Source organism: Thermothelomyces thermophilus, chromosome 1, assembly GCF_000226095.1.
Source record: "Thermothelomyces thermophilus ATCC 42464 chromosome 1, complete sequence".
In the NCBI taxonomy this organism is placed as follows: Eukaryota; Fungi; Ascomycota; class Sordariomycetes; order Sordariales; family Chaetomiaceae; genus Thermothelomyces; species Thermothelomyces thermophilus.
Genome location: NC_016472.1, coordinates 6136735 through 6163879, shown reverse-complemented (window position 1 = coordinate 6163879; position 27145 = coordinate 6136735). Strand labels below are relative to the sequence as shown.

Here is a 27145-nt window from a genome sequence, read left to right as displayed (position 1 = left end):
ACATCATCCCTTGCAACTGAGCCACCTAATTTTGGTAATCGACATTCGCCGAGTCGCCACGCTTTGGGCAAATAAATTTCATCAACCGCACAACAGCAGACACGCCCGCCGAATTTTTTCTGCTTAGGAACAGACGCGAAAAGTTGTCTGCCGCTTAGATTATCAATTCGTCAATTTGAAACTCGCGCTGCGCCGGCAGCACCAACACCGCTAACATGGGGTCCGGAGACCTGAACATGAAAAAGAGCTGGCATCCCCAGCGATCGGGGAACATCGCCGCAACACAAAAGGCTGAACAGGAAGCGCTAGCTGAGCGCAAGAAACTACAACAGCGTCTCCAGGAGATCGAGGAGGAACGGAAGAGGGAGGAGATTCAGAAGGCGCTCGAAGCCGCCGGTGGAAAGCCAAGGCTTCAAAGAGTGGAATGGATGTATGCCGGGCCAACAGATGGCCAAGCCGGCGATGTAGCGGAAAATGAAGCATACCTGCTCGGAAAACGCCGAATCGACAAGCTCTTGCAGGACAACGACATCAAAAAGCTGCAAAAACAGCCAAGCCAGGACGCATTCCAGGGGGCGCCTGTCGCCGCCGTCACCAATCCCCGGGATATAGCGGCGAAGATTAGAGAGGATCCATTACTCGCGATTAAGCGTCAGGAACAGCAAGCATACGAGGCGATGATGAACGATCCGATCAAGAGGCGGCAGCTGTTGGCATCCATGGGCATTGACGACGCGCAGGATAAAGCGAAGCGCAGGGAAGAGAAAGAGAGACGACACAAACACCGCCATTCCCACCGATCACACCGCCATCACGATGACCGAGACGACGAGAGACATTCTCGTCGGCGCAGGTCCGATTCTAGGGATAGGTCGAGGAGTCCCAGGAGGTACGATTCAGAGGAGGAAGATAGGAGGAGACGGAGGGATTCCCGCGAGCGTAGGCGAGATAGGCCGGCTTCTATGGATTCTCGGGACAGAAGAGATCGGCGAGATAGGCGAGAAGATCGGGGCCGAAGAAGCAGTAGGGAGAGACGGGATGGGGGGGACAGAAGGGAGGACGGCCGAGATCGGTATAGGAGCGACTCTCGGTCAGCTTCCCCACCACCGCGGAGGAGGGAATACTCTCCAGATCGCGACGAGCGGAGACGGAGAGATCGGTCGGTGGAGCGCTCCGGGTCGTCTCGAAGACATGAAGAGGACGTCGCCAGCTATCGCGATGGCGGCGCTTACACCTCGCGCAGACGACATGACGACCGTCGCGATCGCTACCCACTAAGACAAGACAGAGATTCTCGTGAAGACGCCGACACAGATAGAGAAAAGGCCAAAGAGGAGGAACGCGCCCGCAAGCTGGCGGCGATGCAAGCGGCCGCGACACACCTTGACAAGGACCGTGAGCGCCGGCTAGCCCTTATAGCGGAGCAGGAGCGGGCGGCAGAAGAGGCGGAAGAAAAGGCGCGGCAGCGTAACAAGCGGTACGGTGGCGACGCTGGGTTCATGAACCAGCTTCATAGCCGGGCGGCCGAGCTCAAGGTTGCGGACCGCGTGGGGAGGCGGTAGGGCTTGGGAGATTTGAAGCTGGCCCGGGTAGGCCGGATAATACGCTAGCCGTCACTCAGATGGGGGAATACGAGTTAATACATACGAACTGTGATACCCCGCAACTCTTGGTGGCTTTCGTGTATTTTGAACCAAAACGCTTGCCTCATGCGCACCACCAATACTCGCCTTTTGCTTGCTGAAAGGCCCTAAGAGAAGGAAGTAGTGTACGCAGATACGCCATGCCGAGAAGGGGCCAACTTGTGGAGCTTCCTTACACAGTAATCCGTACTTACAAGTAAGGAGGTGTCCTTGCTGGGCAGCCCACATCGATGATGAACCGAAGGTGGACCAGTATTAACGGTGGCGCATTACGCATTGTTCAAGATGAACATCCACTGAACTTATTCAAGATGGTAGGCTTTCTTGGTCAAACATAGCGAGACGTTTTGAGAATCTCTCTTGGTAATTCAGCTAGATGGGAACCCATTGCCAAGGCAAGAATATCCTCTACAACTAAACCTCCCTCCAAGATGCGTGCGCAACAAAGGCAAAAAGGGGGACGTGCAACATGTTGCATCACCACACAGCCTGTACTGTAAGTTACCGCTGCCGTTACCACACGGGCCAGCAAATGGACCCTTCCCTCCCTCATTTGCGAGGGACGCCCCACAGACACTGCCCCAAGCCCGTGATCCTTGCAGGTGAAGCCTGGCCACTTCCCTCTCCAGCCTGCGGCACCCCGGTCGATGACAGACCAGTGTCACTGGCGCGCTTCAGAACCTTGCTGACTTCATCTCCGGCCTCAATTTCTCGCCAGAATTGGTCTTTTTTCTCCCCTTCGTCCTTTTTCCGCTCGCTCGCTCGCTCGTTTGACTTGGCCGTTTGCCGTGGAGGTCGCGCAGCCTCGTGTCGCAACACGTTGCACTTCTGGTGGCCGCTCCAATTCGCCACATCTCTACTCGGCGCTTGCTCCTTTCGGATCAAGATCCCACCCGGGCGCCCGGCCGGGCTGTGCTGAACAAGTACGTCAAGCCTCCGACTCATGATTCCACTACCTACCTGCAAGAAGTGATCTTCCATCACGTTCGCACCTTCTCTTGACGGCATTTCGCCCTACCCTTTCAACCCGCTATATCCCATCGCCTATCCTACCCGATCTGGTGCCGACCACAACCTGCGCTGCAAGCATCTCCTTTGCATCCAGTTCTAAGCCCTAGACGAATAGAACCGATACTTCGGGCGTCACTTGCCATCGCTTTGTTAACCGGCGACCACTCTACGACGTTGTGATTCTTTGGTTTTCGCACCGACGACTCGCGACAATGCCTTGTGGAATCGGGGGTTCCAAGACAGTCCAGCGCAAGCTTGTTCTCCTGTGAGTCGTCCTTATCAGCCGGTTGCGCTGGTTTGAAAGGGAGGGGGTCCTTGGCAGCGAAAGACGAGAAGCTAATGCGACGTGTTGTTATAGAGGGGACGGTGCTTGCGGAAAGACCTCGTTGCTCAACGTCTTCACTCGAGGGTGAGTGCGAGCGACGCAATGCCGCGCGGCCGATCTGAAGGCTCGTTGCTCAACATGCCGTAGCTATTTCCCCACCGTTTACGAACCGACAGTCTTCGAAAACTACGTCCACGGTGCGTTCAGCCTTGTGGGGAAACAGAAGTTCGGATTGTTGTGTGCGTTGTGTGTATGAACGGAAACGCTGACACGTATCCTGTTTCAGATATCTTTGTTGACAACGTCCATATCGAGCTGTCACTATGGGATACAGCAGGACAGGAGGAGTTCGACAGGTTACGGAGTCTGTCATATGGTGAGACGGCACATTCTTTCTTTGGCTGCACCCCTGGCAATCCGCTGACGGGTTGCAGACGACACGGACCTGATCATGCTCTGCTACTCGGTGGATAGCAAAGACTCGCTCGAAAACGTCGAGAGCAAGTGGGTGGGCGAGATTGCCGACAACTGCCCGGGAGTTAAGCTTGTTCTGGTGGCGCTGAAGTGCGACCTGCGGGAGGCGGCCGAGGAAGACGACGGGCCGGGCGAGGACGGAAACCCGCGGGAGAAGAAGCCGATGATCAACTACGACCAAGGGCTTGAAGTCGCTCGCCGCATCCACGCTCTCCGGTATCTCGAGTGCTCCGCCATGCGAAATCGGGGAGTCAACGAGGCCTTCACAGAAGCCGCCCGTGTCGCGCTTTCGGTGAAGAAGGAAAGCGACGAATCCAAGTGTACTGTCATGTGAGTGGGACAGAAGTTTGTTTTTGACGACTCTCGATACCCAGTCCGAAGCGCCTCAGACCTCATGACGCATGCGAACCTGCCGATGGATGATGCCCTCATTCGGGAGTCGGACACCGATGGGGGTTCAATTGTCGGACTCGCTCTAAGCTTGGGCATTCCGCGACATTGGCAAGATGCTACCTCTGTTGTCATGCTTTATTAGTTCTTTTTCCGTTCCCCACCGGGGGACCCTTTAGGGGACAGCTTGGGCTATTGTTGGGCGCTTTCGGCGTGTACATACTTTTTTTTGGCCGACATTTTTTTCCTTTTTTTTCGGCCGAGATGATCTCGGGCCTCGATTTCGATTCGACACAAGATCCGGTCGAACGCTGATACAGTCCGCCGGTGCACAAACATTTACCGGGCCTCGAAGTTTACGGTTGTGCCGACAACGGCTCTTTCGGTTAGAGATGGTAGTTCAGGATGGCTCGGACGCACCGGCAGACATGGCAGCGAACTTCGGCTGGGTCCTGGTTTACGGGGCAAAAGCGGACTGCAACAGGGAGGGTGCATCGGCGGCTTTTGTCTTCGAGTTTTCCATTTTGTTCCTTTTTGCGTTAGAGCTGTTTAATTTGGGCGGCTTCTCAGTCGCGGCGGCGTCATGTTATCGTTGTTCTACCGTCCTCTACACAAGAAATAGAACACAACGGGCAAGAAGCATGACGAGGTATTGAACCTCGAAGATCGCTGATTGCAATCCTCGAGCAGCCGATGTTTGACTACAAATTAGTCCACTGGTTCTGGACCATTGAGGTCGCATACAAAGGACGCTGATATACGGAATACATGGATCTCGGACACGCCACCGCCTCGACTGTCACCGAATCTTGGGAAGTGTACTTTATGGATAAGTCCGTGGCTCATCATTTGTCACGAGCATGGTGAGGGGGGGGTAAAAAAAGGCACTGGCTTGAGGATCTCCGGACCGGCGACGTATCCCCGCGGAATCTCGACTCTGGGCCACTGTTACCGGAAAAGTGGGGTGGCGATAAGGTGATAAGGAGATTCTGACCCCGTGAAATGGCGTCAGCGGGCGCTAAACTCGACTTGAAAAGAATTTGGTGTAAGTCGAGAATTGCCGCCTCTGGTTGGTCCAATTGCCCGATTCAACGTCTGGAAGCTCCTTCTGCGCTGATAAAGACTCAAGGTTGAACATGCCACGCGGGTAGTGTACTAGTAGAACGCCAGCGGAGATGTGGATATCGTGGTCTAGAGTGGCTTTTTTTAAATAAAAATATCCTGAAGGGAGGGTATATAGACTTCTCATTACGTTGGCAAAATGAAATATTTCGCTCAAGGCACACTCGTCTCGAGGCTCAAATTCTCCAAAGCTCTATCTAGTTTTCTGATTTTGCTCTCGAGTCATTCATTCCGGGATCATGCCTTCTTCAACTCCATCTGGCATAAGGTGACTAGCAATCATCGACAAGCCCAGTGATTCATTTCCTCCCAGGAAACAAGCCCAGTTTCGGCCTCACGCAAGCACAGAGGACGAGATGGCGTCCTCACCACCACATCCGCAGCCAATGGCGTCTAGACAATACCAAACCTCCCTCCTCACTGCCCAGCATTGTACAGGGCACGTCCACCTCATTCTCGGCGCAAACCCCCTCGCAGCAGCACGCGCCTCTTCCTCCCTCGCCGCTGGCGCAAAACCTATCCTCATCTCGCCCTTTCCATCATCATCATCATCATCACTATCATCATCACCATCTCCTGTTCCAGCTTCTGCATCCCCAGAACAACAACAACAACATCATCATCATCATCATCAACCGCCACAACAACAGCAATACGAACCACAACCTCAGCTCCACTACAGCTTGACGGCCCTCATCGCCGCTGGTTCTCTCACCCACATTTGCCGGGCCTTTACCAAGGCCGATCTCTTCACCCTCGGCCGCGAAGACGTCGACGGCGTCGTCGATGCCGTCTTCATCACCTCGCCGCTGCCCTCCCCGCCATCTCGCGCGGAGGCCGAAACGGAGGAAGCGCCGCTCGACGCCGCGGCCGTGGCCGCGCTCTGCAAGCGGCACCGCATCCCCGTCAACGTGGTGGACGCGCCCGAGCTGTGCTCCTTCAGCCTGCTCAGTGTCCACGCCGACGGCCCGCTGCAGGTCGGCGTCACCACCAACGGCCGCGGCTGCAAGCTGGCCGGGCGCATCCGCCGCGAGATCGCCGCCTCGCTGCCGCCTGGCCTGGGCGCCGCCGTCGAGCGGCTCGGCGGCCTGAGGAGGCGGCTCCTGCTGATGCAGCAGCAGGAGCAGCAGGAGCAGAAGGCCGATGGTGGAGGAGATGGCGGGGCGATGACGACGACGACCACCGCCGCCGCCACCGTTATCGGCGGGAGCGGGAGCGGGGAGGAAGGGCTCGAAGACGACTCGGTGGATCAGCCGGCCGGACTGAACAGGCTGGTCCTAGAAGGGGACGCGGAGGCGGCCAAGACGAGGCGGATGCGGTGGCTGGCGCAGGTGTGCGAGTACTGGCCGCTGAGGAGGCTTGCCGAGGTCAGCGACGAGGACGTCGAGGCGGTTCTGAAGGCGTACCCCGGTTCCGGGTCCGGGTCCGGGTCTGGGCCCAACGAGGACGGCCGGGCGGAGCGCCTCGACCGCGGGCTCCGGCCTCCCACGAGGACCGGGCGGGTGATCCTGGCCGGCAGCGGGCCGGGCCATCCGGACCTGCTGACCCGCGCGACGTACAAGGCGATCCAGGCGGCCGACGTGGTCCTGGCGGACAAGCTGGTGCCCGCGGGCGTGCTGGACCTGATCCCGCGGCGGACGCCCGTCTCGATCGCGCGCAAGTTCCCCGGGAACGCCGACCGCGCCCAGGAGGAGCTCCTCGAGCAGGCCCTCGAGGGCGTGCGCGCCGGCAAGACCGTCCTCCGCCTGAAGCAGGGCGACCCCTTCGTCTACGGCCGCGGCGGCGAGGAGGTCGCCTTCTTCCGCCGCCACGGCCTCGGCGACCGCGTCGTCGTCCTCCCCGGCATCACCAGCAGCCTCAGTGCGCCCCTGTTCGCCGCCATCCCGCCCACCCAGCGGGACGTCGCCGACCAGGTCCTCGTCTGCACGGGCACGGGCAAGAAGGGCAAGGCGCCCCGGCCGCCCGAGTTTGTCGAGAGCAGGACGGTCGTCTTCCTCATGGCCCTGCACCGCATCGAGGGCCTCGTCGCGGAGCTCACCAAGTACACGGAGCAGGAGGAGGAGCAGGAGCAGGAACAACAGCAACCCGTGTCTCCCGGTAGCGAACAGGACGGAGAGGGAGAAGGACAAGGACAAGGACAAGGACAAGGACAAGGACAAGGACAACAACAAGGAGACGCAAGGCAAGCGCGGCGAGGACGGCGGGCGCTCTGGCCGCTCGACACGCCGTGCGCCGTCATCGAGCGGGCGAGCTGCCCCGACCAGCGGGTCATCCGGACGACGCTGCGGTTCGTGGCCGAGGCGATCGAGCAGGAGGGCAGCCGGCCGCCGGGGCTGCTCGTGGTCGGCAGGGCGTGCGAGGCGCTGTACGCGCCCGAGAGGGGCCGCTCCTGGGTGGTCGAGGACGGGTTCCGGGGGGTAGACCTGGACTCCATCGCGGGCGGCTCTTTCACCGCCGGCGGGTTGGGTGTTGCTGGCATGGCTTAGGCCTGCTAGTCTCTCTCTCTGTCTGTCTGTCTGTCTGTTTGTCTGTACATATACAATACGCACGAGTAAAACGGTAGTATATATATCACGTTGATGAAAAACCAGCCTTAAAACTTCTTGGTACCGACTTACAAGCATGCTTGTCCAGTTGTGCCCGGAGAGGCAAGAGTTCGCTTGGTGAAAACAATTAGCACAGAGATCTGTTTTGAGCAATGCTTTACTGTCTACGAAGTGTACAGCGCTCCTTTTTAACACCCAGATAAGGCCCTCCCCAACTTGGAAAAAAAAGGAAGTAAAAGCAAAAAGGAATTATAAAAGAATATTTGACATGGAATGAATGTTTTCAACAAACATTTATCGTCCTGGTTCTGCTCTCCATCGCCCTGCCAACGCCACTATTAATTCCTCCGAGCGCAGTCGTTGCAAAGATCCCCTCCCCTCGTGTTGCTTTCAAGTCCCGCTATCGATCTGGTCTACGACGTTATACTTGGACCACATCGCCCACGCCCGACAGTTCTTCTCCACGTCGCGGGGGATCTCCATGCGCTCCACCTCGTCGGGCTTGACGATCAGCGTCGCCATGAAGCCGCCGGACACGTGCCAAGCGATGTGGCAGTGGAAGGGCCAGACGCCTGTTGTGTTTTTATTTTATTTTTTTTTGTTGGGTTAGAACCTTCTGTTCTGTTTTACAACGGTGACAGAGCACGTAGGAGCCGGAAGGGGCACTCCGGATGGGAAGAAATGGATGGGTCAGCTTACCGGGCGCGCCGTCAAACTGAATCACCAAGTGGCCCTTGCTCCGTACCGAGTACACGTCTCTCCTGCGGGGGTTCGACGGACGGACGATGGTGCCGTCCCATTCTCCCGGGCCCTCGTGGAGAACGTAGAAATTGTGACCGTGGAGATGCATCGGGTGACTTTTGATAGCAGCGAGAAGTTGAGAAAAGGGGGGGGGGGGTTAGTTCAGTGCTCTGTCTGACTCTAACAGGGGGAAATGGTGGTGGTGGTGGAGGAGGAGGAGGAGGAGGAGGAGGAGGAGAAAAGGGGTGTCAGAATGAATTCGACACTCACGCGCTGGGGCTCCTGTTGTTCACGATGATGCGGATGGCCGTGTGGTTGTGCTGGTTGACCACGTTCCACTGGGGTGGGTAGGTGAAATTGCCGTCGTTGGCCAGCAGGAGGACGGGACTGTTGTAGTCGGCACGCATCGAGACGCCGTTGAACTTCCACAGCGTCACGTTGGAGGCGTTGGTGAAGAGCTCGATGTCCATGGTATGGGTCAGGGTCGGTTCGGGCAGTGGGATGGGAAACAGCGGCTCGGTGATGTCGAGGTCGTCATTTGTGCACGTTCCGGGGTCGAGGACGTCCCAGGCCCTGCTCGATGGCGTGGTTGAAGTGTCCGCTTGGTCATAGTAGACGGCCGCCACGGCATAGGGTTGCCGCGCCGGCAGGCACGACGACAGGTTGGACCGCATCCAGAAGGCCGAGGTGGGCTCGCCGACATTTGCCGTGACGAGCACGTCGGCGCGCTGACCGACCCCCAGGGTGACCACCGAGGTGTTGTAGGGTTTCACCGGTACAAAGTCCTCAGCGATGACGGTGAGTGTGTGCTCGTCGATCGAGAAGCGCTGAACGCCGTCAGCACCGCCGTTGATCAGGCGCAGCCTATGCGTCTTGCCCGTCTGAAACCTGAACTTGGAGACTCCGGCGTTGTCGAAGCACGGAGTGTTATCCCCTGGAGCGACAGTCGAGCAGTCGAAATGCATCTTGCCGTCGATCAAGTTGTTGTCCGACACCACCTTGGCGCTGCCGCCAGGAGCGAGCATTTCCTCGATGATGTCGAAATATTCTCTGTGGTACCAGTCTGTACAAGCGTTAGCTTCTCCTATCCTTCTCCCCCCCTTCTCCCCCCCCCTTTTTCCTTTTTTTCCGGGTTCCTTTCCCAACAAAACATGTTCTGCAATATGGGCTCGCCCAACGAACTCACCGGTGAGCAGGATGGGACCGAGGTCGATATCGTAATTCTCGCGCGTTGGGCCGTGAATCACAATGGGCCCGAAGAGACCGCCGGCGAATTGGGCCGAGTAGTGGGAGTGGTACCAGCTTGTGCCGTAAAGACTAGCGACGAACTCATACCTGTAGCTTCTCCTGGGCGGGATCGGACATTGGGTTATGCCAGGAACGCCGTCCTCCCAGGGCGTCCCGTGCTGCAAAAACCCGTGCCAATGGATTGCTGTGCCCTCCTCCGGCCCGGTAATGTCGTTATGGACATCCACCACGATCGTGTCGCCCCAGTTGGCCTCGACCAGCGGCCCGGGGAAGGCCCCGTTGACGAGGAGCACATCGCGTAGGTACCCGTCGGGAGCGATAGAAGCCCGGCTCACCGTGAAGTCGTAGTGTCTTGTCACGCCGGTCCTGGGGCACTCCGTGTACGGGTTGGTACCCTCGTCGGTCAGCTCCCCCCACGGGTACCCATCTGGCAAAGAGTTGTTGGTTAGGAAGAGAGGTAAGGTAGGGGCTAAGAGAGTCCCCAGGAGCGAGAGGCTGTGGTTCGATTAGACGAGATTTAGTGCCGGCGAGATACTATACTCATCGATATGGTAGAGGCTTACCCATTTGTCCTGCTCTGCGTCAAACTACCTGTTGCTGTGTAAAGCGAGTCGAGGGCGGTGTCGACGACCCCCTCGAGCAGACCGCGCAGCGAGCCCATGGTGGGCAGTTAAGAAACCAGACGGGGAAGTATTACAGGAACCACCAGGCCGGTGAAAGAGCGACATTGACGAGAAAAGGCGTCCAGTCCGCTGAGCCGGAAGGAGGCCGGTTAGTTCGCTGGCTGGGGTGTTACAGCCGGCATATATAAGAAATGCCGGGGAGCATCGAGGAATCAGCGGAAGCGAGCTGGCACAGGCCGCAACATATGCTCATGACGGTTTTTGGAGGGACCCCTGTCGGCGCCGCATGCTGTGAAGGGCACACCACAGAGAGCATGACAAAGCAATGGCTAGCAAACAGGGCTATCCGGAGCTTGATCGGCTACCAGGATTTCCGTATTGGCGAACGCCTCGTGTAGAGTGCCATGATCTCGGTTCACGACCGGGATAAGGAAGGGCTGGCCCCCAGAGGAGCCACATGTGCATCTTGGTACGTAAGAAGCCCGTGATGGTTGTCGCTCAGACAGTTTGTCAAGACTAAAAATATGTCGACAGACCTATAAGAGTGCGCCAGCTCCAAAGGCCATATCCGGCGGTGCCTGTCTAGGCCCGGGGCCCAAGCGCTCGGGTCCCATACTCCGCGGTCGATGTATATATATGTATATATATATAAGTACGTGTAGGGATATTTCGAGTCCCCTACCTGTGGCTCGTGGCCTTGACACAGTCTGAGCCAAGAAGGTCTGTGGGGGAGCCGCGTATCCGCAAGGTCCCGAGAGAATCGATAACTCTGGGGCGATCGCTACCGGAGATGGCTCTGAGGAAGAATGAAGAGGATAAGGGAGCGGCGGGAAGGAGCACCGTGGAACAGGATCGAGGCCGGACTATGGCCGGACTCGCTGCCAATTGACGACGGCCGCAGAGAGACAGGTCCGAGACGGAGTGGACGAAACAGGGAACCCTAGTGAACGTGGAAAGGGCCGAAGGAAAGGGGGGAGAGGAGGGGAGGAAGGTACTGTGTAGGAGGAGGTCTAGCAGCGGCCAGAATAGCAACAAAGTCGCAGGGATTCCCATGGGCGGCGCCTGTCGTGGCAAGCCAACTTCAGCTCGTCGGAATGCTGCATCACTTCCGCAAGGGGGAGTAGCCGCCAGCTGTATGATAAATTCGCCGCTTACAATCAAGCAGCCAGATTTTGGCTATTGATCCATTCACCCGGCTTTGCGGGTTCCCAGTGAAGCTGCAGAGAGGCTTTCTTTGGAGTAATCTCAGTACCAAGAGGTACAAGTCTTCGTGCGATCCGTTCTGACGGGAGGTGTGTATGAGTCCTGGAAACGAGGTTGGAAGGGGTAGGCCTGTTTGGGGCGCGTCGGCATATCTGCGGCGGGGGGGGGTTTGGGGTTTGGTTGGTTTCGACGCTTCCATAAAGCTCCCTCATCTGCCATGGCACGACTATCAAGATATCAAGACGCTCCGAGATGCTGAGCACCGGGTGACTCGGTCAGGAGTCGATATCGCTGACGCTTGGTGCTTCGCTTTGTTTGCCGCGACTAGACCAGTTTCGGACGGTAAACAACGATGGTGCCGGGGGATTGTCTCTCAGTCGGTGATTACGCGACAAATACTGGACGCAAATCGTCCGAACAGATGACGCTGTACCACGTCAGATGTGTCTCTCTTCCAGGGATCGGGATCAAGTGGCCAATGCGTACATTCGGGCCTCGTATTTCAGAGTATCGAAGCACCGGGTCGATTCCCTCCCCCCCCCCCCCCAAAAAGAAAGCGACACTATCGCAAGAGATTAGATCTTTGGACCGGGTCTGGATTCAGATGGCGGCGAGAGAGCTTACACGAACTATTTGCACGTGCCGGCCGGAGGTTTCGAAGTCGAGCCTGGCCGCACGTAAGCTGCACCGTTGGTTGCCGACGACCCGCCGAGGAATTGAATGAGTTTATGGGCTGACTTGAGAAATGGCTTGATTAAGACCACATCGGTATGGTATGGTGGTATGGTATGGTATGGATGAATGTTTTCTGCCCTCCTAAACGCCGTCCCATTCCGCCCAGTCGGGCAAACCACATGATGTATATACAACACATATCATTTTACATCGTCGTGCGCTTATCGCTTCGGACCGGTTGCGGAGCGTATTTTTCGTCCCGAGCACGCGCGCCAACGTTTCGAAAGCTTCCACGTTTCAGTAGTCGCGCCGCGTCGACTGGTAGGGACGGAAAGCCTGTGACGCCATCACGATGGGTCGCCTCTGGGCGCGGAGATAGGCCTCCTGAACAATGGGCGAGGCGTCAGACCGGATCACGCTGCCGATGGACATGAAGAAGCTGGAAGCAAGGTCAGCAGCGCTCCCCCAGTGTTATTTATATCTGCCCGGGTGGAAAACAAAGCCATACCCAAAGGTCGCGCCAGAGCCGAGCATGTACTGGCCTAGTGTCCTCATGATGCCGTTCGGGCCGGCGCCGTATCTAAAGATGTTGACGGTTCCTAAGCTCGGTGTTAGACCAACGGTATTGCCTTGGTCGGATCTCTTGCTTGTTTCATTCGGCCGGGAGTGTCGCACCGAAGATGAAGCCGATGATTACGCCGACAGCTATGTAGAGGGCCAGTTAGCACGGCAGAGCACGCCCAGAGTGATGACAGAGTCAACCTACTTCCGCCCATCAAGGCTCCCATCTTGACTGCTCACGAGTCAGCCCTTGTCCGCGAGAGGTCCTGTACCGCGTGCTCTGAAGAGCATTGGGGCATGACATACACTTGTCAAAGTTCGATGGCCCGACGGCTCCTGGATGGCTAGGAGGAGGCGGCATTGTGAGGAGTACTTGATCGTAAGTTGAATCCAGTGGGGTTGTTTTATGCGGAGCACGTCCTGAGGTCGCTGCTGCTTGGAACAGAAATTCTCTATGGCGGGCTCTTGCTGCATCTGCTGCTTCTCTCCCCACCGAGGAAGTTGTTTCCGGTGATTTGGGACGCACGGGCCACGCGGATCTTGAATCTTCACCCCACCGCGGCGCCGAGACTTCTGATTCTATACGGAGTACAGCATATTTGTATTTCTTGTGCTGGGCACACGGCGTTACAGGCGACATACAGGTGCAAGCACGGCATATCAACGTCGCCTCTACAATAGTGCAGAGAGAAGGAACCTCATGAAGCCTCCGAGAGAAATAGACTGTAAATTGTACTGAAATGCCTTTCTCTCGACAGACCACAAGATGGCACTGACACCGTCTCTTGTCACGAAAGCGCTGAATGGAATGCAGTCCCGCAAATCACAATGCTTTGCCAGGAATACCTACCAGGGCCGTCGATTGTCGGATTGGGCGTATTTTCTGTAGCGCTCTCCGAAAGTTTGGCCTTACTGTGGTAACGCACGAGACGCGCCCAGTTGTTCTGAAGGAGAATCTCACGTGATAGCGCAGGAAGGTGTACGTACTCCTTGAAGGTTCATATGATCAAAGGGAGGGAGTAAGCGAGCCACGTCGCGGTGGCAATGAATATGATAACTATCTAGGTTCATATATTCACTCCAGAACGACAAGTCAAGAGCTCCTCTGTCCTTCGAGAAAGCGATGTGCTGTACGGAGTAGAGTAGATGAACAAGCCGTCGCAAATTGCTGCTCAAACCCGCGAATCAGGAGGCAGGAAGAAAAGCTGTGCACTGGCAGGCATCTGACACGGGAATCCAACTTGCTGGCCAGCCAGTCTCCAGGCAGTGGGTGCACCCAAGGTTCCAGGTGCAAGCAAGGTGCCAGTGCGCAGGCCACCTCCTGGCCCGCTCGTCAAGCGCCTCGACAGCCCCGGCCCAGGAGACAATCCATCAAAATTCATCCACTTCTGTACTCCTGTATCTTCGCATCCTCTGACCGCGCTTGCCACCACTGAAGTGACCGCGACACTGCATCTCCGCCAGGTGCGTCTCTCGCTCAATCTTTCTGCTGCCTGCTCTTGTTTTTTTTTTGCGACCTCCCGAGCCCGTGGATGCTCGGGCGCGCTCTTTCGCGATTGCCGACCCCGAGATTTCGGTTGCGCCCTCGACGTCAGTGCTGATCCTCAAGAAATCTCCACACAGGTGGCCGCAACTCGTCTGCATGCTCTCCTGTGCTCTCCTGTGGGGCCCACTCCGGAAGAGCAAAGCAATATTGCTCCTGCCTGGCACCTCGACGGAGCCCGGACACGCATGCGAACCACGGGGGGGATCCCTATCGCGCCAGCGTCGGCTTGACCTCGCCCGCAGCACTCTCATTGCCCTCGCCCGCCCTCCGCCTCGCCCATCATCTCCTGCCGCACCTTCCTCATGACTGCCGTTGCCAACCCCCCCAGCTTCACGAACCTCAACCGGCCAGGATGGATTAACGACGGACAGCCGCTGAACTCGATCAACCCGCCGTCGAATGACGCCAGAGGGGCCAACATGTTTATGCAGCGGAAGTCTCTTCAACGAACAAGCTCTTCCTCGTCCGTGTCGTCGACGTCGTCGAGCTCGTCCACCTCGACCGTCACCTCCAACTCCGTCTCGCAGCCGAATGGCATCTCCATGCCCGGGACTGGCGGCGCTGATGGGTGGTCGAATCCCCCAGGCCGCAAGCGGCCCTCCACCAAGGGTCAGTGGTCGAACGGGAAGGCCGACGGGCCCGCCGACTTCTCGAGGACCGCGTCCGGCCGCGCACCCATGACCAACGGCATCAGTGGCGCGTCGGCTCTTCACCAGCAGCAGTCGATGCTCGCGTCCCAGAATCAGCCCATGGGCCAGAACGGAATGGGCCGCCCAGGCGGCGGCGACCCCACGGGACAGGGACGGCAACCGGTCCTCTACCTGCTCTCCTTGAATGGCAGCTTCGAGCGCAAGACCATCACGGTTCCCTTCTTTCCCGATACCCTTCGGATCGGGCGCCAGACCAACGCGAAGACGGTTCCCACCCCAGTCAACGGTTACTTCGACAGCAAGGTGCTGTCGAGGCAGCACGCCGAGATCTGGGCCGACGCCAACGGGAAGATCTGGATTCGGGACGTCAAGTCGTCCAACGGGACCTTTGTCAACGGCACGCGGTTGTCGCCCGAGAATAGAGAGTCCGATCCGCACGAGCTGCAAGCCCAGGACCACCTGGAACTCGGCATCGACATCGTCAGCGAAGACCAGAAGACGGTAGTACATCACAAGGTGGCCGCCAAGGTCGAGCACGCCGGTTTCCTCACACCCTCCAGCAACGTGATGGATATGAACTTTGGCGATCTCGATCCCTCCAACAACTCCATGATGCTCCCGATGGGGGGCGCCCCTCCGTTCCGCGGTCGCACCGGCAGCCAGCCCGGGGCTCCGGCAAACAATCGCACGGCTCCGGGCAACATGAACGGGCAGCCAAATACGATGGCGCAGCAACGGCAATTCTGGCTGAACCCGGTTACGACCGAGCACATCGTCAAGAAACTTCATGTCGGTATTCTCGCGGCATAGCCTTTTGTGGGCCGTTGTACTAACAGCGATCTAGACCGAGATGCGCAATGCACGACTGCAGAACCAGGACCTGGCCCGGACAAGCCAGTTCCTCAACGCGCTCCTATCCAAGGATGACATCAAGAACGCGGATAAGCCCGAAGTTCCCGAACCCCCCAAAGCGCCTGTGCCCAACGGCAATGTCTCGTTCCGTTCCGATGGTGGAAAGACGCGATTCTCGGAACCACCAGCCCCGCCGCCGTCTCAGCCGCTTCCCGAGAAGCCCGATGCCGCGCGCGGTGCAGACGCGCCTTCGCTAAAACGAGGCACGACGGAGCGGCCGAAGGCGGCGAGCTCATCGCCCATTCGCCAAGACAACAACAACAACAATAACAACAACAACAATAACCTGAACCAGATCCTTCTCCTGACGGAAGCGCTCAACAATGCCAAGAGGGAGCTCGATAACCACACGGCAAGAGTGCGTGATCTCGAGGAGATGCTGACCAAGGAGCGGGAAGCTCGGCTGCATGCCGAGGACATGATCCAGAAGATGGAGGAGGCCAACCAGTCCAAGGTCAACGGCTCCGCCGACACGGCGCTCGTTAACGGGCATTCCGAGCTCGACAGTGCCTTCGACGCCGCAGCCGAACAGGCCCAGACTACCGAGACCGAGAAGCCGTCGACCGGCCCGGCAGAGGAGAAAGCGCCGACCGAAGCGGACAAGGCCGAGACGCTCGCCGCAGCATTCCAGGCGAAGATCGACTCGATGGCGCTGGAAATGAACAGTCTTAGGGAGCAGCTCGAGGCATTCAGGTTGCGGGCGGAGAAGGCAGAGGCCGAAAGAGATGCCGATCGCAAGACGCTGGCCGAGATGGTGGCCCAGATACGACGGCGGGATGAGGAGGACAAGAAGCGGGAGGCCGAGAGACGGGCCAGATCCGCTTCCAGGGGCATGCGGCGTAGATCTAGCCAGGCCGAGCTCCTGGAGAAGGCGGCTCCGGAGATGAACGGCAGCGCCAAGGCGGCACCGGCTGTGGAGCTCGATGGACTCTCGGAGGAGAAGAGCTCCGACGCGGCAGCACCCACGCCCTCCGAGACGAGTGCGGCGAAGCCCAGCGGTGGAGCACTAGCGGTCCAGGCACAACCGTCGCAGGAACCAGCGCTCATACACACGCTGCCATACGCGTCCATGATCGGGGTGGTCCTCTTCGGCATGGGGCTAATGGCCTACCTAAACGGCTGGCAGCCGCAACCGAGACTGGACCGCTAGCTTGGCCTATGGTGACGCGAGTTGCGGCAACAGCACTTTGCTCGGAGAGATCAGTCTGTGAAATTATATATATGGGCGATTGTCATGGCGCACTGTTGTTCTCGAGCTGCATGGCGTGTGTGTGCATTAGCAATGGGCGCGAGCACGGGCACATGGGATTGGCGGCGGCGATGGCGATCGCTTCTGACATGACGACAAAAAAAAGCAACACAAACACACCGAGACATTTTGACAACAACCAACCGAAAGCCATAATGCTCTACTAGGGACGAACGATTATGACGGGACATGGGAATTTTTTCTCTCTCTACTATTATCACTACTACTCTTACCACCGACGGTTTCGACTGCTTTCCTTTGTCGACATTTTAGTTTTGGCTCTGGCTATTAACATATTGAAGCAAGGGGAAAGAAAGCATTCTCAGTCTTGGAACCCACGGCGGAGCGCAGTTGTTTCCCAGTCTTGTTTTGTACCTTCCGTCACTCGTTTCTGTCGGCACTTGAACAAGCGAGCAACTTCGGGCATATATGTACATTGGTCCTTTTTATTGTTGTGCTCTTTTCTTTCCTGCTTTTTTTCTTTTCTTTTCTTTTTTTTTTTTTTTGGAGTTCGGGTTGAGTCAGTTTGGGGCAGAGAGGGCCGGCGTTTGTATTCTGGAGTTAATTGACCTCTACTGATAACCCAAGCGGGAGTCAGCATTGCTCCCTTTTACTTCCCCTGCTGATGAATGATGGGCTCCACTGCGCGACCCCGATCCGTGATCATGTCGTTCGTCTCCGCGGGCGTTGGTCTGGCCTCAGTTCGTGTTGATGAATGGGTGAGACGGCCAGCAAGTGCTCCTCGTATGGTGCCATCTGCATGTGTCAACCACCCTGTTCTCGACTTCCCGGCCTTCCTCCCGCTCCGGCATGGAAATGATTCAGAAGGCCGACGATTTCGTTGCCCCCGCTTCATGGTATGTGATAACAGCCTCTGCCCTGTCGACACACGGTCATCGAGCGTCGAGCAATAATGCCGTTTCCCTGGTATTCCCCTCGGTCGCAGAAGACGCAGTCCTCATTGCCGTCCAGGCGGGCCAGGTGCACAATGTGCTCGAGGTCGGCCGCTACCCCCCCCTCCTCATGTTCCGCCCCCGACCTCGATATGAGCGGCGATCTTGTCCTCCGGTCGGAGGTCCATGGTCATCGGTTGATCGGTGTGGTAATCGCCGGTGTGGCCCATCCGGACGGTGTTCCTCCCAGTCTGATGGAGAGGAGTGAGGGTGACAAGGATAGGTTGGGAGGATCCTAGGAGTTCGAGTCGCTCAACGGGCGATGAGCAACAAACCTGCTCTTCTTCTACGTAATTAGGCACTGGGTAGGTTAATTTGATTTATTAGTCGACACACCGCGCGGCCCCCAACTCTGACTCAGAGATAGGATAAGGGGTAATTAGGTATTGCAGAGACTACCTACTACTACCACCTCCGGAGCCCGGCATGGGAGGGAGTTAGGGATAGGGGGATACAACTCCTGCGCACGACGGGCACGGTCAATAATTATATCATGATCCCTTGATTGCTCCCATCGCTGCCCCCGAGCTGCCTGCTTCAACCACCTCCGACTATTGGGTGATTATTTTCTGTATCCTTAATCGTCTGTACTGTGTACAGCTGGATTGACTTTGCTCATAGTTTACTATGCTGGTCATGTATTTAATGGGTCATACTTGGTACATCATCTGCTGAAGCCCAGCCTGGAGTAATTAATAGTGGCAACTCGTGATCAAGCGATGTCGAAAGCAACCGAGCCACTGCACCTTCATCAGCCCCATTAATTAGGACTCTCACCCAACCGAAGGTAGGTAACAGGTACTCACATTGATACAAAAGGCGCCTTATCAAGTCCCCCCAACGCCCCCGATTGCTCCGAGCGATTTGGGTAATTAGCCGTGCGACGCCCTGAAGAACAGAGAGGTGAGAGGTATGATTCAATCCCCCCCATCACGCCATCTCGGCCGCGTCGTCGCAGCACGCACCCCTCGAGTGCGCCCCGCACGACCAACACAGGAACTCGTACCGGCTGTTGCCGCTGGCGCACCCGCAGCACGCCCAGTTCCGGTCCCGGTCCCAGTCTATTAGGTTCCGTAATCCGGCTTTGTTATCCAACCCCATCACCACGACGCCGCGCCGGTCAGCCACGCGCTGGCGCACCCGCCGGGGAGAGGAGGAGGAAGAAGAAGAAGAAGAGGAGGAGGAGGTGGTGGTGGTGGTGGTGGAGGTGAGGAAGAGGGGCCCCGCGCGCGCGATCTGCAGCCGCTCGTTGAGCCAGCCCTCGCGGAACGGCACCGTCGTCTCCAGCTGCGGCGGCGGCGGGATAGCAATGGGGCGGCTCTTCTCCTGGGGGATGGGGACGCTGTCCGTCGTGGTGGTGGCGGCGGTAGCGGGATCGGTCCGCTCTGCTTCTTTGGTGGTCGCCGTGTCTTCTCCCCTGCCTTTTTTGCCTTGTCTGGTTCGCGGGTGGCCGGCGGCGGTGACCCTGCTGATGATGGCGGACATGAGACCGGCCAGGGAGCGGGCTACGGTCTGGATAATGGCCGGCTGCTGTTGCTGTTGCTGTGGGCGGGCCATCTGCTGCTCGGAGTCGAAGACGGATGCCGGGCAAGAGTCGGGGGTCTGCATGTCCGCGAGCACTCGTTGGCTCGGGGGCAGATAGTCGCCGTCGCTGTCGCTGTCGACCTCAGTCTCGCTGTCGGCGCCATCGCTCGTGTCTTCCCACTCTCCCCCGGGCGTGGTGATGGGCATGGGCGCTACCGCCGTCCGTCTAGTTGAGCGAGCCAGCGCAAGAGTGAGGAGCGAGGTCGGTTTCTTGACCTCGCTGCCGCCCGATGACCTCAAGGATGGCCGCGTGCGAAGAATCGGCCGCTTGTCGAAGCGAAGCTGGCCGTCGCTGCCACAGCTGCCGGAAGAGTCCGTCTCGAATTCATCATCGCTGTCGAAACATGGCGGATAGTATTCGATGCCCGGCTTAGCGGGCACTGGTGTCCGCGACCGGCGTCTCGACGATGTGGTCGAGTGAGAGCGACCCAATCGGGGAAGCTCAAACTTGACCATGTTTGCAGGTGGAATAGCAAGACGAAGAGGCGGCCGCGCACTGAATTCAATACAAGAACATTCGGCTCGGTCAATTTGAAGATGGCCGCAACGGTGAGGACTTGATATCGAGATGTTGCCGAGCCACTTAATTACGGTCGTGGCTGCAAAAAAAGGGCGATGGCAAGGGAGTGAAAGGCGGAAGGAAAAGAGAGGCGGTCCATCGTTGCTGTGTGTGTACACTCTTGTGTTTATATCACTAAGTAATTCACGGTAATTAAGGTGCTGGGAGTCACCGCGGCGTGAAACAGCTGCTTCTGTTGTTGAACACAACAACTGTTCCGACGAAATGCAGAGCTCCTTTGTGACTCGCGGAACAGCAGCGGTAGACTCGGTAAATGGCGAAGCATGATATTAAGGGTAAACAAAACCACATGAACCTACACAAAGCCAAAGAACACGTTAGCAAGCATCTAATTATGGTTTGATGACACTCTCGATGCATGACCAGGCAAACGAGACTAAAACAATCTAAATAAGGGGAGCTACTAATTAATATACTACATCCACTGGTGAGGTCGACACCTTGAAGTGTACGGAAGGACGGCGGTCCCATTCGATAAGGTCAGGAGAGCTTTGAATGATCGTGGAAGGATAATTAAAATTTTAATTTGAGGTGAGGAGAGTTATTCAGGAGCAAATTCAAACAAACGTGGGCCAAATGTTAGGACGGAGTTATCAGTTGCAAAACAGATTTCTATTCCCATTCGTGATTATTACTATTTACTCGGTCATTTGGCATCGAGTTATTCTCTCTCTAGTCGCAGATGAACACCATATACCCGCCAGCTGGTCACCGAATCAGAGTCTAATCCGCCTTCTTCTCGGCATCGTCTCCGCCATCATTCTTCTCTCCTTGCTCCGCCGGACTTTGTTTTGCACCGTTGTCAGTTCCTGAGGAATCGGTCTCGTCCTCGGGCCGAGGCTCAGCAATAGGTTCGGTCCGTGGGCACGCCTCACCTTCACCTTCTCCTGCCTCTCCAGCCTGACACCCTGCGCCGGCTCCGGTTGCAGAAGCATCCCGGGAGTGATCCGCCTGGCCCTCCCGCTTTGCCTCCTCGGCTTCTTCTTCCTTCCCATCGATACGGAGCACCTCCTCCACCTCTTCCGCGAGCTTGTCGACCTCGTCATGCAGAGCGGCGAGCCGCTTGGAAGCGCCCTGCAGCTGCCTCTCCGCCTCCTCGTCTCCGACCAGCGCCCTCCAGCTCTTCTCTAGCTCGTCCCCCCACCCGAGCGCGGCCGCCAGCTTCCTCACCCCGGCGTCGCAGTCCCCCAGCACCATGACGTCGTCCGCCCGCGTCCCGAAGGACCCGACCCGCTCCAGGTTGAAAAGGACCCGCGGCACGCCCTGCTCCACCATGTTGGGCAGGCCGGCGAACGGGTGGACCTGCAGGCTGGTGCCCATGACCAGGACCAGGTCGGCCTCCTGGACGGCCCCGCTCCGCTCGAAGAAGGCCTTGGGCAGGGACTCGCCGAAGAAGACGATGTCGGGCTTCACCAGCCCGCCGCAGCGCTCCGCCTTCCCGCCGGCACCGCCGGCACCACCGGCACCGGCCGCGGCGACCACCCTCTCGCACCGCGGCACCTCGCCCTTCTCGACAAAGGCCCGCATCTCGGCGTCCGGGAAGGGGTGGCGGCAGTCGATGCAGCGCTGGGTGGCGAAGCTGCCGTGGGCCTCGACGATGCGGTCGGCGGGGACGCCGGCGGCGCGCTCGAGGCAGTCGATGTTCTGGGTGAAGAGGACGTGCAGCAGGCCCTTGCGCGCCAGCAGGGCGATGAAGGCGTGCGAGACGGTGGGGCGGTAGCGCGCCCCCGGGTACAGCTCCCGCGCCAGCGCGTAGAACGGCCGCGGGTTCTGCCGGAAGAAGGTCAGGTCGAAGACGGCCTCGGGCTCGGGAAGGTCGAGCGCCGCCAGGTTGGCGTAGAGCCCCGTTTCGGGAGAACGGAAGTCGGGGACTATTTTTTAATTATTTGAATTTTTGTTGTTCCGTGTTAGTTAATAATATTCAGTTTAATTAATCTTCATTTGTTAGATTGTTGAATGGCTGTCCGCCCCCTTTCCCCCCCCCCCGAAAAACAGTGGAAGGAGAAGGAGAAGGAGAAGGAGAAGGAGAAGGAGAAAAGAGAGTTTGGAAGGGTGAAACTTACTGCCCGCCGCGGTGGAGATGCCCGCGCCGGTCATGACGACGATGCGGCGGACGCTGCCGGACTTGATGAAATCGGCGACGGCGGTGAGGCTGCGCTCCGCCAGCGTCTGAGGCGGGGTGTCCTCGCTGATCAGGATCGACGACTGCTCCTGGCCCATTTTGCGCTGGTTCCGTCCCCCTTTCCTCCTTGCGTTTTTGGGTTTCGAGTGCCTCTGCCTCCCTTGGACGCGAAAGTCGTCAAAAACGCCGAAGTCGTCCGGGCCGTCGTACTGCTTTCCCTTAAATGGGCGCGGCCCTGCGCCGTGTCTGCGACCTATCTTGGCGATGCTGCGGCTGTGCCCGTCTGAGGGGCACAGATCACAATCGACCAACAAGATGCGGTCAAAGCAACGAAAATAAAAATTAGAAAAGGAAAGAAAAAAAGAGAAAAAAAATAGATTTGAGGCTGGATCACGACGCGGAATCAAGAACTGGTGAGATGTGGTATTGCTATCGCCTCTTAGAGTAAGAATAAGTTGCAGAGCTGAGACGACGGATCTTGCAAGATGAGATTCCGAGAATGGCGGCGCCGAGGGACCTGAGTGGTTGATGTCTCAGCACAGGGCTCGGTGACCTTGGGGCATCGGCCGAAGGAATGCAGGGTTAGGGTCTGCCATTCTGACCTGGGCTCGCTCAGTAAAATGTAAATGCTATCTGCATCAAATGATTGGCTTTCGCGACACTCTAGTAAGGACCATTGAACCCTCTGCTTGTAGCCCGTTCTACGGAGTTTACGCTGAATATTCGAGATCAGGTTGGAGACAAGTCATAATCAAAGGCTGGGCAGCTTAGATAGAGTACGTCGCTAGAGGATACAAACTGCGATGATCAGACGATAGCTGAGATGTCCAAGCGAGAAGAATGTCTTCGGAAAGAAAACGAGGAAGATGATCGAGGGAATGGCAGCATTCGGCAATAGCGAGAAGGAATCGGAAGAGGGAAGGAAGCCTTTAGGGATGTAGTTGACTTTGTACAAAGCAAGTACGTCTCGTAAAGCCTCGGAAAGTAAGAAGTTTGACCGTCTCCATCAACTTTACTGCCAAATAATTATCGAGTAATTAGTTGCGTTGTTCTCGCGCACCCACGCTCGGTTTAAAGTGCGCCATTGTTCAGAGGGTTGCTAGATACCAGCACTTTTCAGTCTCGCGAAAACTGATGTGGCAGTACGGATACATTTACGGGCGGTTGGAGAACTCAGTCCCGTGACCATGGGTTTGTGCCCCACTTGGCGAAGTACTACAGTACGTCCGTAGATGCCCTTGTTACGGTTTCTCCAAGTCCCGACCAGTGCGATCTCCACAGTTGCTATCGGGTATGTTTGGCGATTCTTCATAATACTTTCTCCGATTTCAAAAACCAACTAATCATGAAACCGTGTCAAAGCTTAGTTGATTGAATCGGCCCTCGCAAATTTCGGTTTTCGATTGTCCACGATGGAATTCCTAAGCGAAACGTATACCGACATTCGTCAGTTCCTGCTCTCTGCGGCTCGCTGGGCTTGGGGCATACCTGACCCGTTGACTATCGAGTTCTTGCCCAGAACGTATGACGAGAATGGAGTTCAGCCGCGAAAACGATGGATCAAGCTCATTTTACGCTCCTCTCGCTCGACCTGGCACCTTAAACTCACCTTCCAAGGCACTATCACGGACGATCGACACCCAATCTTTGGCAAAAAGCCGAAGCGTCGGAAGGATCTACAGGATCTTTGTCACTGTATTGACTTTCACCGGGTACAACTTTTGGACGATACAGTTACCGAGGTCATTCTGGCACTTGACCCCGTTAAGGAGAGCGTTAGGCTGCCGTACGAGAAACGACCAGGCCCAGATAACGAATTCTTCTCCGTCATCGACCAGCTCTGGGTCTATACTAGGGAAGACCCAGACAGAGTACGGTTCCCAACCTTCAATAGTAATAGTTCTATTCCGACCAGGGAGCTGTCCGATATTAGAAGCAAGGAAGAACTCGACGGCCATTCGGTTTACAAGGTGCTTCTTCATAGCGATGAGACGCCGTACATCTACAAGGAGATTGAACGACCACATTATATCCCCGCAGACACGGAAGTCCTGGAACAAGAGCTATACAACCTAGAGCTATTTCGTGGCAACACATTTGGCATCGTCTAGTTAATTGCGGCAGTTGTCTCGCAAAACCCATACCAGACCACACCGTCTGCTAAGAAGAGAAGCCCCGGCGTCTTGCATGGTGTTCTTCTCGAATACCATCCAAATGGCACATTAGAGGATGCATTGAAGATACGAGAGCCCCAGATCAATGGGCGCTGGTGCCAGTGGGCAGTCCAGATCGCCTCGGCGCTCTTTGAAATGCACCGACGTGGTATCACCCACATGGATCTAAAGCCCGCCAACGTCGTCATCACTGCCAACTTTGACGCAGTGCTGATCGATGTTAGTGGCATCGGAGGCGTCACTCGTAAATGGCTTTCCCCCGAAATGAGGGGTAACGAGAACCCATTCTCCAAGAGCATCGAGGAAAGGAAGCAAAATGACATCTGGGCGCTTGGACGGATAATGATGGCAATGGCGGATGCGTAAGCTTGCTCCGATGATGAAAAGCAGAAGCTAAGGAGCGTTGCACAAGCTGCTACACGATCCCCTCCGCGAATTCCTCTTGGGCACGTCATCGCGGCATTGTCGGAACGCCCTTCAACCCCTTAAAACTCGTCCCAACCAACCTGGTCTGGGTCGGATCCGCCGTTTGTCCTAGTTCCTGCAAGGGAGATCAACAATCATCCTATTATTGGACCTAGTAGCACATCGTTAACTCACCTGGCCCCTCGCGAACCCCTCCATATTTCTTGTCATAACCGTCATGGTTACAGGCTAATCCGGTTGTACGGGAGTCTTCATTCCCGCTGTCACACACTTTCCTTGTTGCCCTCGCATCTTTGCAGGGGTTCTTTAGGCTCTTGTTGTAATGGCCGCAGGTATAGTCTCGAAGAGTAAAGGTACGTACACATTGCGAGGCTTCTGTGTAAGTGACTGCTAGCTATCTGTGATGGCAGAGACAGGTAAAAGAGAATTAGAATTGGGTAGATAACAAGCGAAGATCATTTGGGAATGCTTACCCTTTAGTCATATAGGATGCTATCTAGATAGGATGGATGAGGCCCAAGCCTGCTTGATTACCAGTACAAGAGACAGCATGGGATAATTATATGATAGTACATGCCATACTAACCCGAGACAGAAATCCCGTCTATGTATGATAGGATTTGGGAAGTCCTGGTAGGTTTACATTAGTACCTAGATATTATGTAGTATATCAAGACCTTGCCTCTCCCCTTCGATACTACCTGCCTGAGCTTCGTGGTTTGGAGAATCTGGAAGGACAGTCTAAGATCTAGCGACAGTATTGGAAGCGTAAGCGCAGGCACCTCCCTTGAATGCTTTACAAGCAACCTATAGTAACAAATAATCCTCGCTATATGCATTGACCGTTTTCCTTTGTCTATATATAGCGCTCTTCCTTCTTTCTTACGCAGTCTACAATGTACTTTATCAAGACCTTCGACGCCACCGCTGAAGAGCCTATAATTAATCTGATCTTCCCGTTGACTGAGTCTTCTAACTGCGTTTCCCAACAATTATGAGGCAGCCCAGGGCAGGATCCCTCGCTGAGTTAATCTGAGTCGAGAAATGCCTCTCTTCGGGTGTAATAACTCAGTAAACGGAGTGGCAGAATATCATTCACTGCTTCTTTCAAGCACTTATATAAACAAAGCATCATTGAACTCGTAGGTGTTCAGACCTAGAAGGAACCGTCATCCCTTAATTATTAGGGCAGAATCCGGCCCTGCCTCGTCGCCTGGCCAACCTCTGACTGGGTCGTGTCCTCGGCATACCGCCTGTACGCCTCGACGTACTTTTCGTCGTCGCTCCACGTCGCCTTGACGCTGTCCCGCTCGACGACGGCCTCGAACCACCTGTCCCACCGGGCCCAGACCTCCTCCTCCTCGCCCGGGCGCCTCTCGCCCTTCTTCGGAATACCCACCCCGCCCGGCTTGTAGTGGTCGATCAGGAACAGCCGCTTGGCCCAGGGCGCGAGCACGACGTCGACCAGGCTGAACCGGGCGCCGAGGAAGTACGGCCCGGCCCGACCGCTCCCCGAGGCCACCATCTCGGCGGCGAACTCTCTCAGGCCCTTGAGGAACTCGGCCCGCGCCTCCTCGATCGGGTACGGCTTGTCGGGCGTGTGCTGCAGCAGCCGGTAGAACCCGGGCACCACCCTCGTGACCACGTGGTTGATCCACAGCCGGCACCGCGCCCGCTCGTATGCCCCGTCTTCTTCACCCTCCTTCTCCTCCTCCTCCTCCTCCGCTCCTGGCTCCCGTGACGACGACGACGACCTCGGCCCCGATCCCGGCAGCAGCCGGGGCCCGTGGCGTGCCTCGTCCGCGTAGCGCTCGTCCAGGTACTCGCAGATGACGGTGCTCTCGTACAGGGCCCGCTGCTTCCTTTTTGACCCCCTCTTCTCCTCCTCCTCCTCTTCCTTATCCTCGTCGATGGCCAGCGTGGGCACCAGCCCGCGCGGGTTGAGCCGCAGCAGGGCCTCCTCCTTCTTGTACGGGTTGATCTCGACGTACTGGTGGGGGATGCGCTTCTCGACCAGGACGATCCAGGCGCGCTGGACAAAGGGGCAGAACCAGCCGCCGTAGAGCCGCAGCCGGTGCGGGGCGGCGTGTTGCGCGGCGAGCGAGGCGGCAGCGCCAGTGGCGTTGGGGATGAGGGATGTGTCGATCGTGGCCATATTTTTTTTTCTCTTGACTCTTTTTCTTATTCTGTCTTGTTGAAATTTCTTCTCTTCCGCCTACCAAGTGTACCTTGTACATACACTATCCGGGCGGGTTACGCTAATGAGCTTAGGGTGTTGGGCTGCTCGTAATTAAATGTGTCTTTGTGTGAGCGTAGCCGGTGAGTGGTGAAATGATAAAAAGAATAAATGAAGACTGAACGGAATTTCCGGCAGGAGGGAGAAGTCT

General features: G+C 56.8%; 10 protein-coding genes across 10 annotated transcripts; 5 read left to right on the top strand and 5 right to left on the bottom strand.

Annotated features, from left to right (window-relative positions):
• Positions 1-28: 28 nt before the first annotated feature.
• MYCTH_2297323 (uncharacterized protein) lies at positions 29-1818 on the top strand. Its single transcript, XM_003659798.1, has one exon. The coding sequence runs from the start codon at positions 216-218 to the stop codon at positions 1560-1562; it is 1347 nt and encodes a 448-aa protein (XP_003659846.1). The 5' UTR covers positions 29-215; the 3' UTR covers positions 1563-1818.
• Positions 1819-2262: 444 nt separating this feature from the next.
• MYCTH_2297322 (uncharacterized protein) lies at positions 2263-4011 on the top strand. The gene is made up of 6 exons (XM_003659797.1): positions 2263-2566; positions 2770-2919; positions 3013-3063; positions 3127-3176; positions 3266-3355; positions 3414-4011. Exons 2-6 carry the CDS (start codon positions 2867-2869, stop codon positions 3785-3787), a joined length of 618 nt encoding a protein of 205 aa, XP_003659845.1. The 5' UTR covers positions 2263-2566; positions 2770-2866; the 3' UTR covers positions 3788-4011.
• A 1113-nt stretch (positions 4012-5124) lies between these two features.
• MYCTH_2297319 (uncharacterized protein) lies at positions 5125-7579 on the top strand. Its single transcript, XM_003659796.1, has one exon. The coding sequence runs from the start codon at positions 5352-5354 to the stop codon at positions 7449-7451; it is 2100 nt and encodes a 699-aa protein (XP_003659844.1). The 5' UTR covers positions 5125-5351; the 3' UTR covers positions 7452-7579.
• A 322-nt stretch (positions 7580-7901) lies between these two features.
• On the bottom strand, positions 7902-10161 carry MYCTH_99853 (copper binding domain-containing laccase; the record flags this gene model as incomplete). Its single annotated transcript, XM_003659795.1, has 5 exons — positions 7902-8083; positions 8211-8368; positions 8523-9315; positions 9439-9995; positions 10064-10161. The coding sequence occupies 5 exons, from the start codon at positions 10159-10161 to the stop codon at positions 7902-7904; spliced, it is 1788 nt and encodes a 595-aa protein (XP_003659843.1).
• A 1793-nt stretch (positions 10162-11954) lies between these two features.
• On the bottom strand, positions 11955-13027 carry MYCTH_2313872 (uncharacterized protein). The gene is made up of 5 exons (XM_003659794.1): positions 12869-13027; positions 12768-12794; positions 12677-12706; positions 12510-12600; positions 11955-12440 (listed from the first exon to the last, which is right to left on the bottom strand). Exons 1-5 carry the CDS (start codon positions 12921-12923, stop codon positions 12299-12301), a joined length of 345 nt encoding a protein of 114 aa, XP_003659842.1. The 5' UTR covers positions 12924-13027; the 3' UTR covers positions 11955-12298.
• Positions 13028-13922: 895 nt separating this feature from the next.
• MYCTH_2297312 (uncharacterized protein) lies at positions 13923-16959 on the top strand. The gene is made up of 3 exons (XM_003659793.1): positions 13923-14026; positions 14186-15547; positions 15603-16959. The coding sequence occupies exons 2-3, from the start codon at positions 14528-14530 to the stop codon at positions 16818-16820; spliced, it is 2238 nt and encodes a 745-aa protein (XP_003659841.1). The 5' UTR covers positions 13923-14026; positions 14186-14527; the 3' UTR covers positions 16821-16959.
• A 981-nt stretch (positions 16960-17940) lies between these two features.
• MYCTH_2123495 (uncharacterized protein) lies at positions 17941-19912 on the bottom strand (the record flags this gene model as incomplete). Its single annotated transcript, XM_003659792.1, has 2 exons — positions 17941-18107; positions 18838-19912. The coding sequence occupies 2 exons, from the start codon at positions 19910-19912 to the stop codon at positions 17941-17943; spliced, it is 1242 nt and encodes a 413-aa protein (XP_003659840.1).
• An 847-nt stretch (positions 19913-20759) lies between these two features.
• Positions 20760-22624, bottom strand: MYCTH_106388 (uncharacterized protein; the record flags this gene model as incomplete). Its single annotated transcript, XM_003659791.1, has 2 exons — positions 22100-22624; positions 20760-21907 (listed from the first exon to the last, which is right to left on the bottom strand). Exons 1-2 carry the CDS (start codon positions 22254-22256, stop codon positions 20760-20762), a joined length of 1305 nt encoding a protein of 434 aa, XP_003659839.1. The 5' UTR covers positions 22257-22624.
• Positions 22625-23441: 817 nt separating this feature from the next.
• Positions 23442-24368, top strand: MYCTH_2297308 (uncharacterized protein). The gene has a single exon (XM_003659790.1). The coding sequence runs from the start codon at positions 23571-23573 to the stop codon at positions 24267-24269; it is 699 nt and encodes a 232-aa protein (XP_003659838.1). The 5' UTR covers positions 23442-23570; the 3' UTR covers positions 24270-24368.
• Positions 24369-25789: 1421 nt separating this feature from the next.
• MYCTH_2297307 (uncharacterized protein) lies at positions 25790-27029 on the bottom strand. Its single transcript, XM_003659789.1, has one exon. The coding sequence runs from the start codon at positions 26911-26913 to the stop codon at positions 25942-25944; it is 972 nt and encodes a 323-aa protein (XP_003659837.1). The 5' UTR covers positions 26914-27029; the 3' UTR covers positions 25790-25941.
• Positions 27030-27145: the final 116 nt, after the last annotated feature.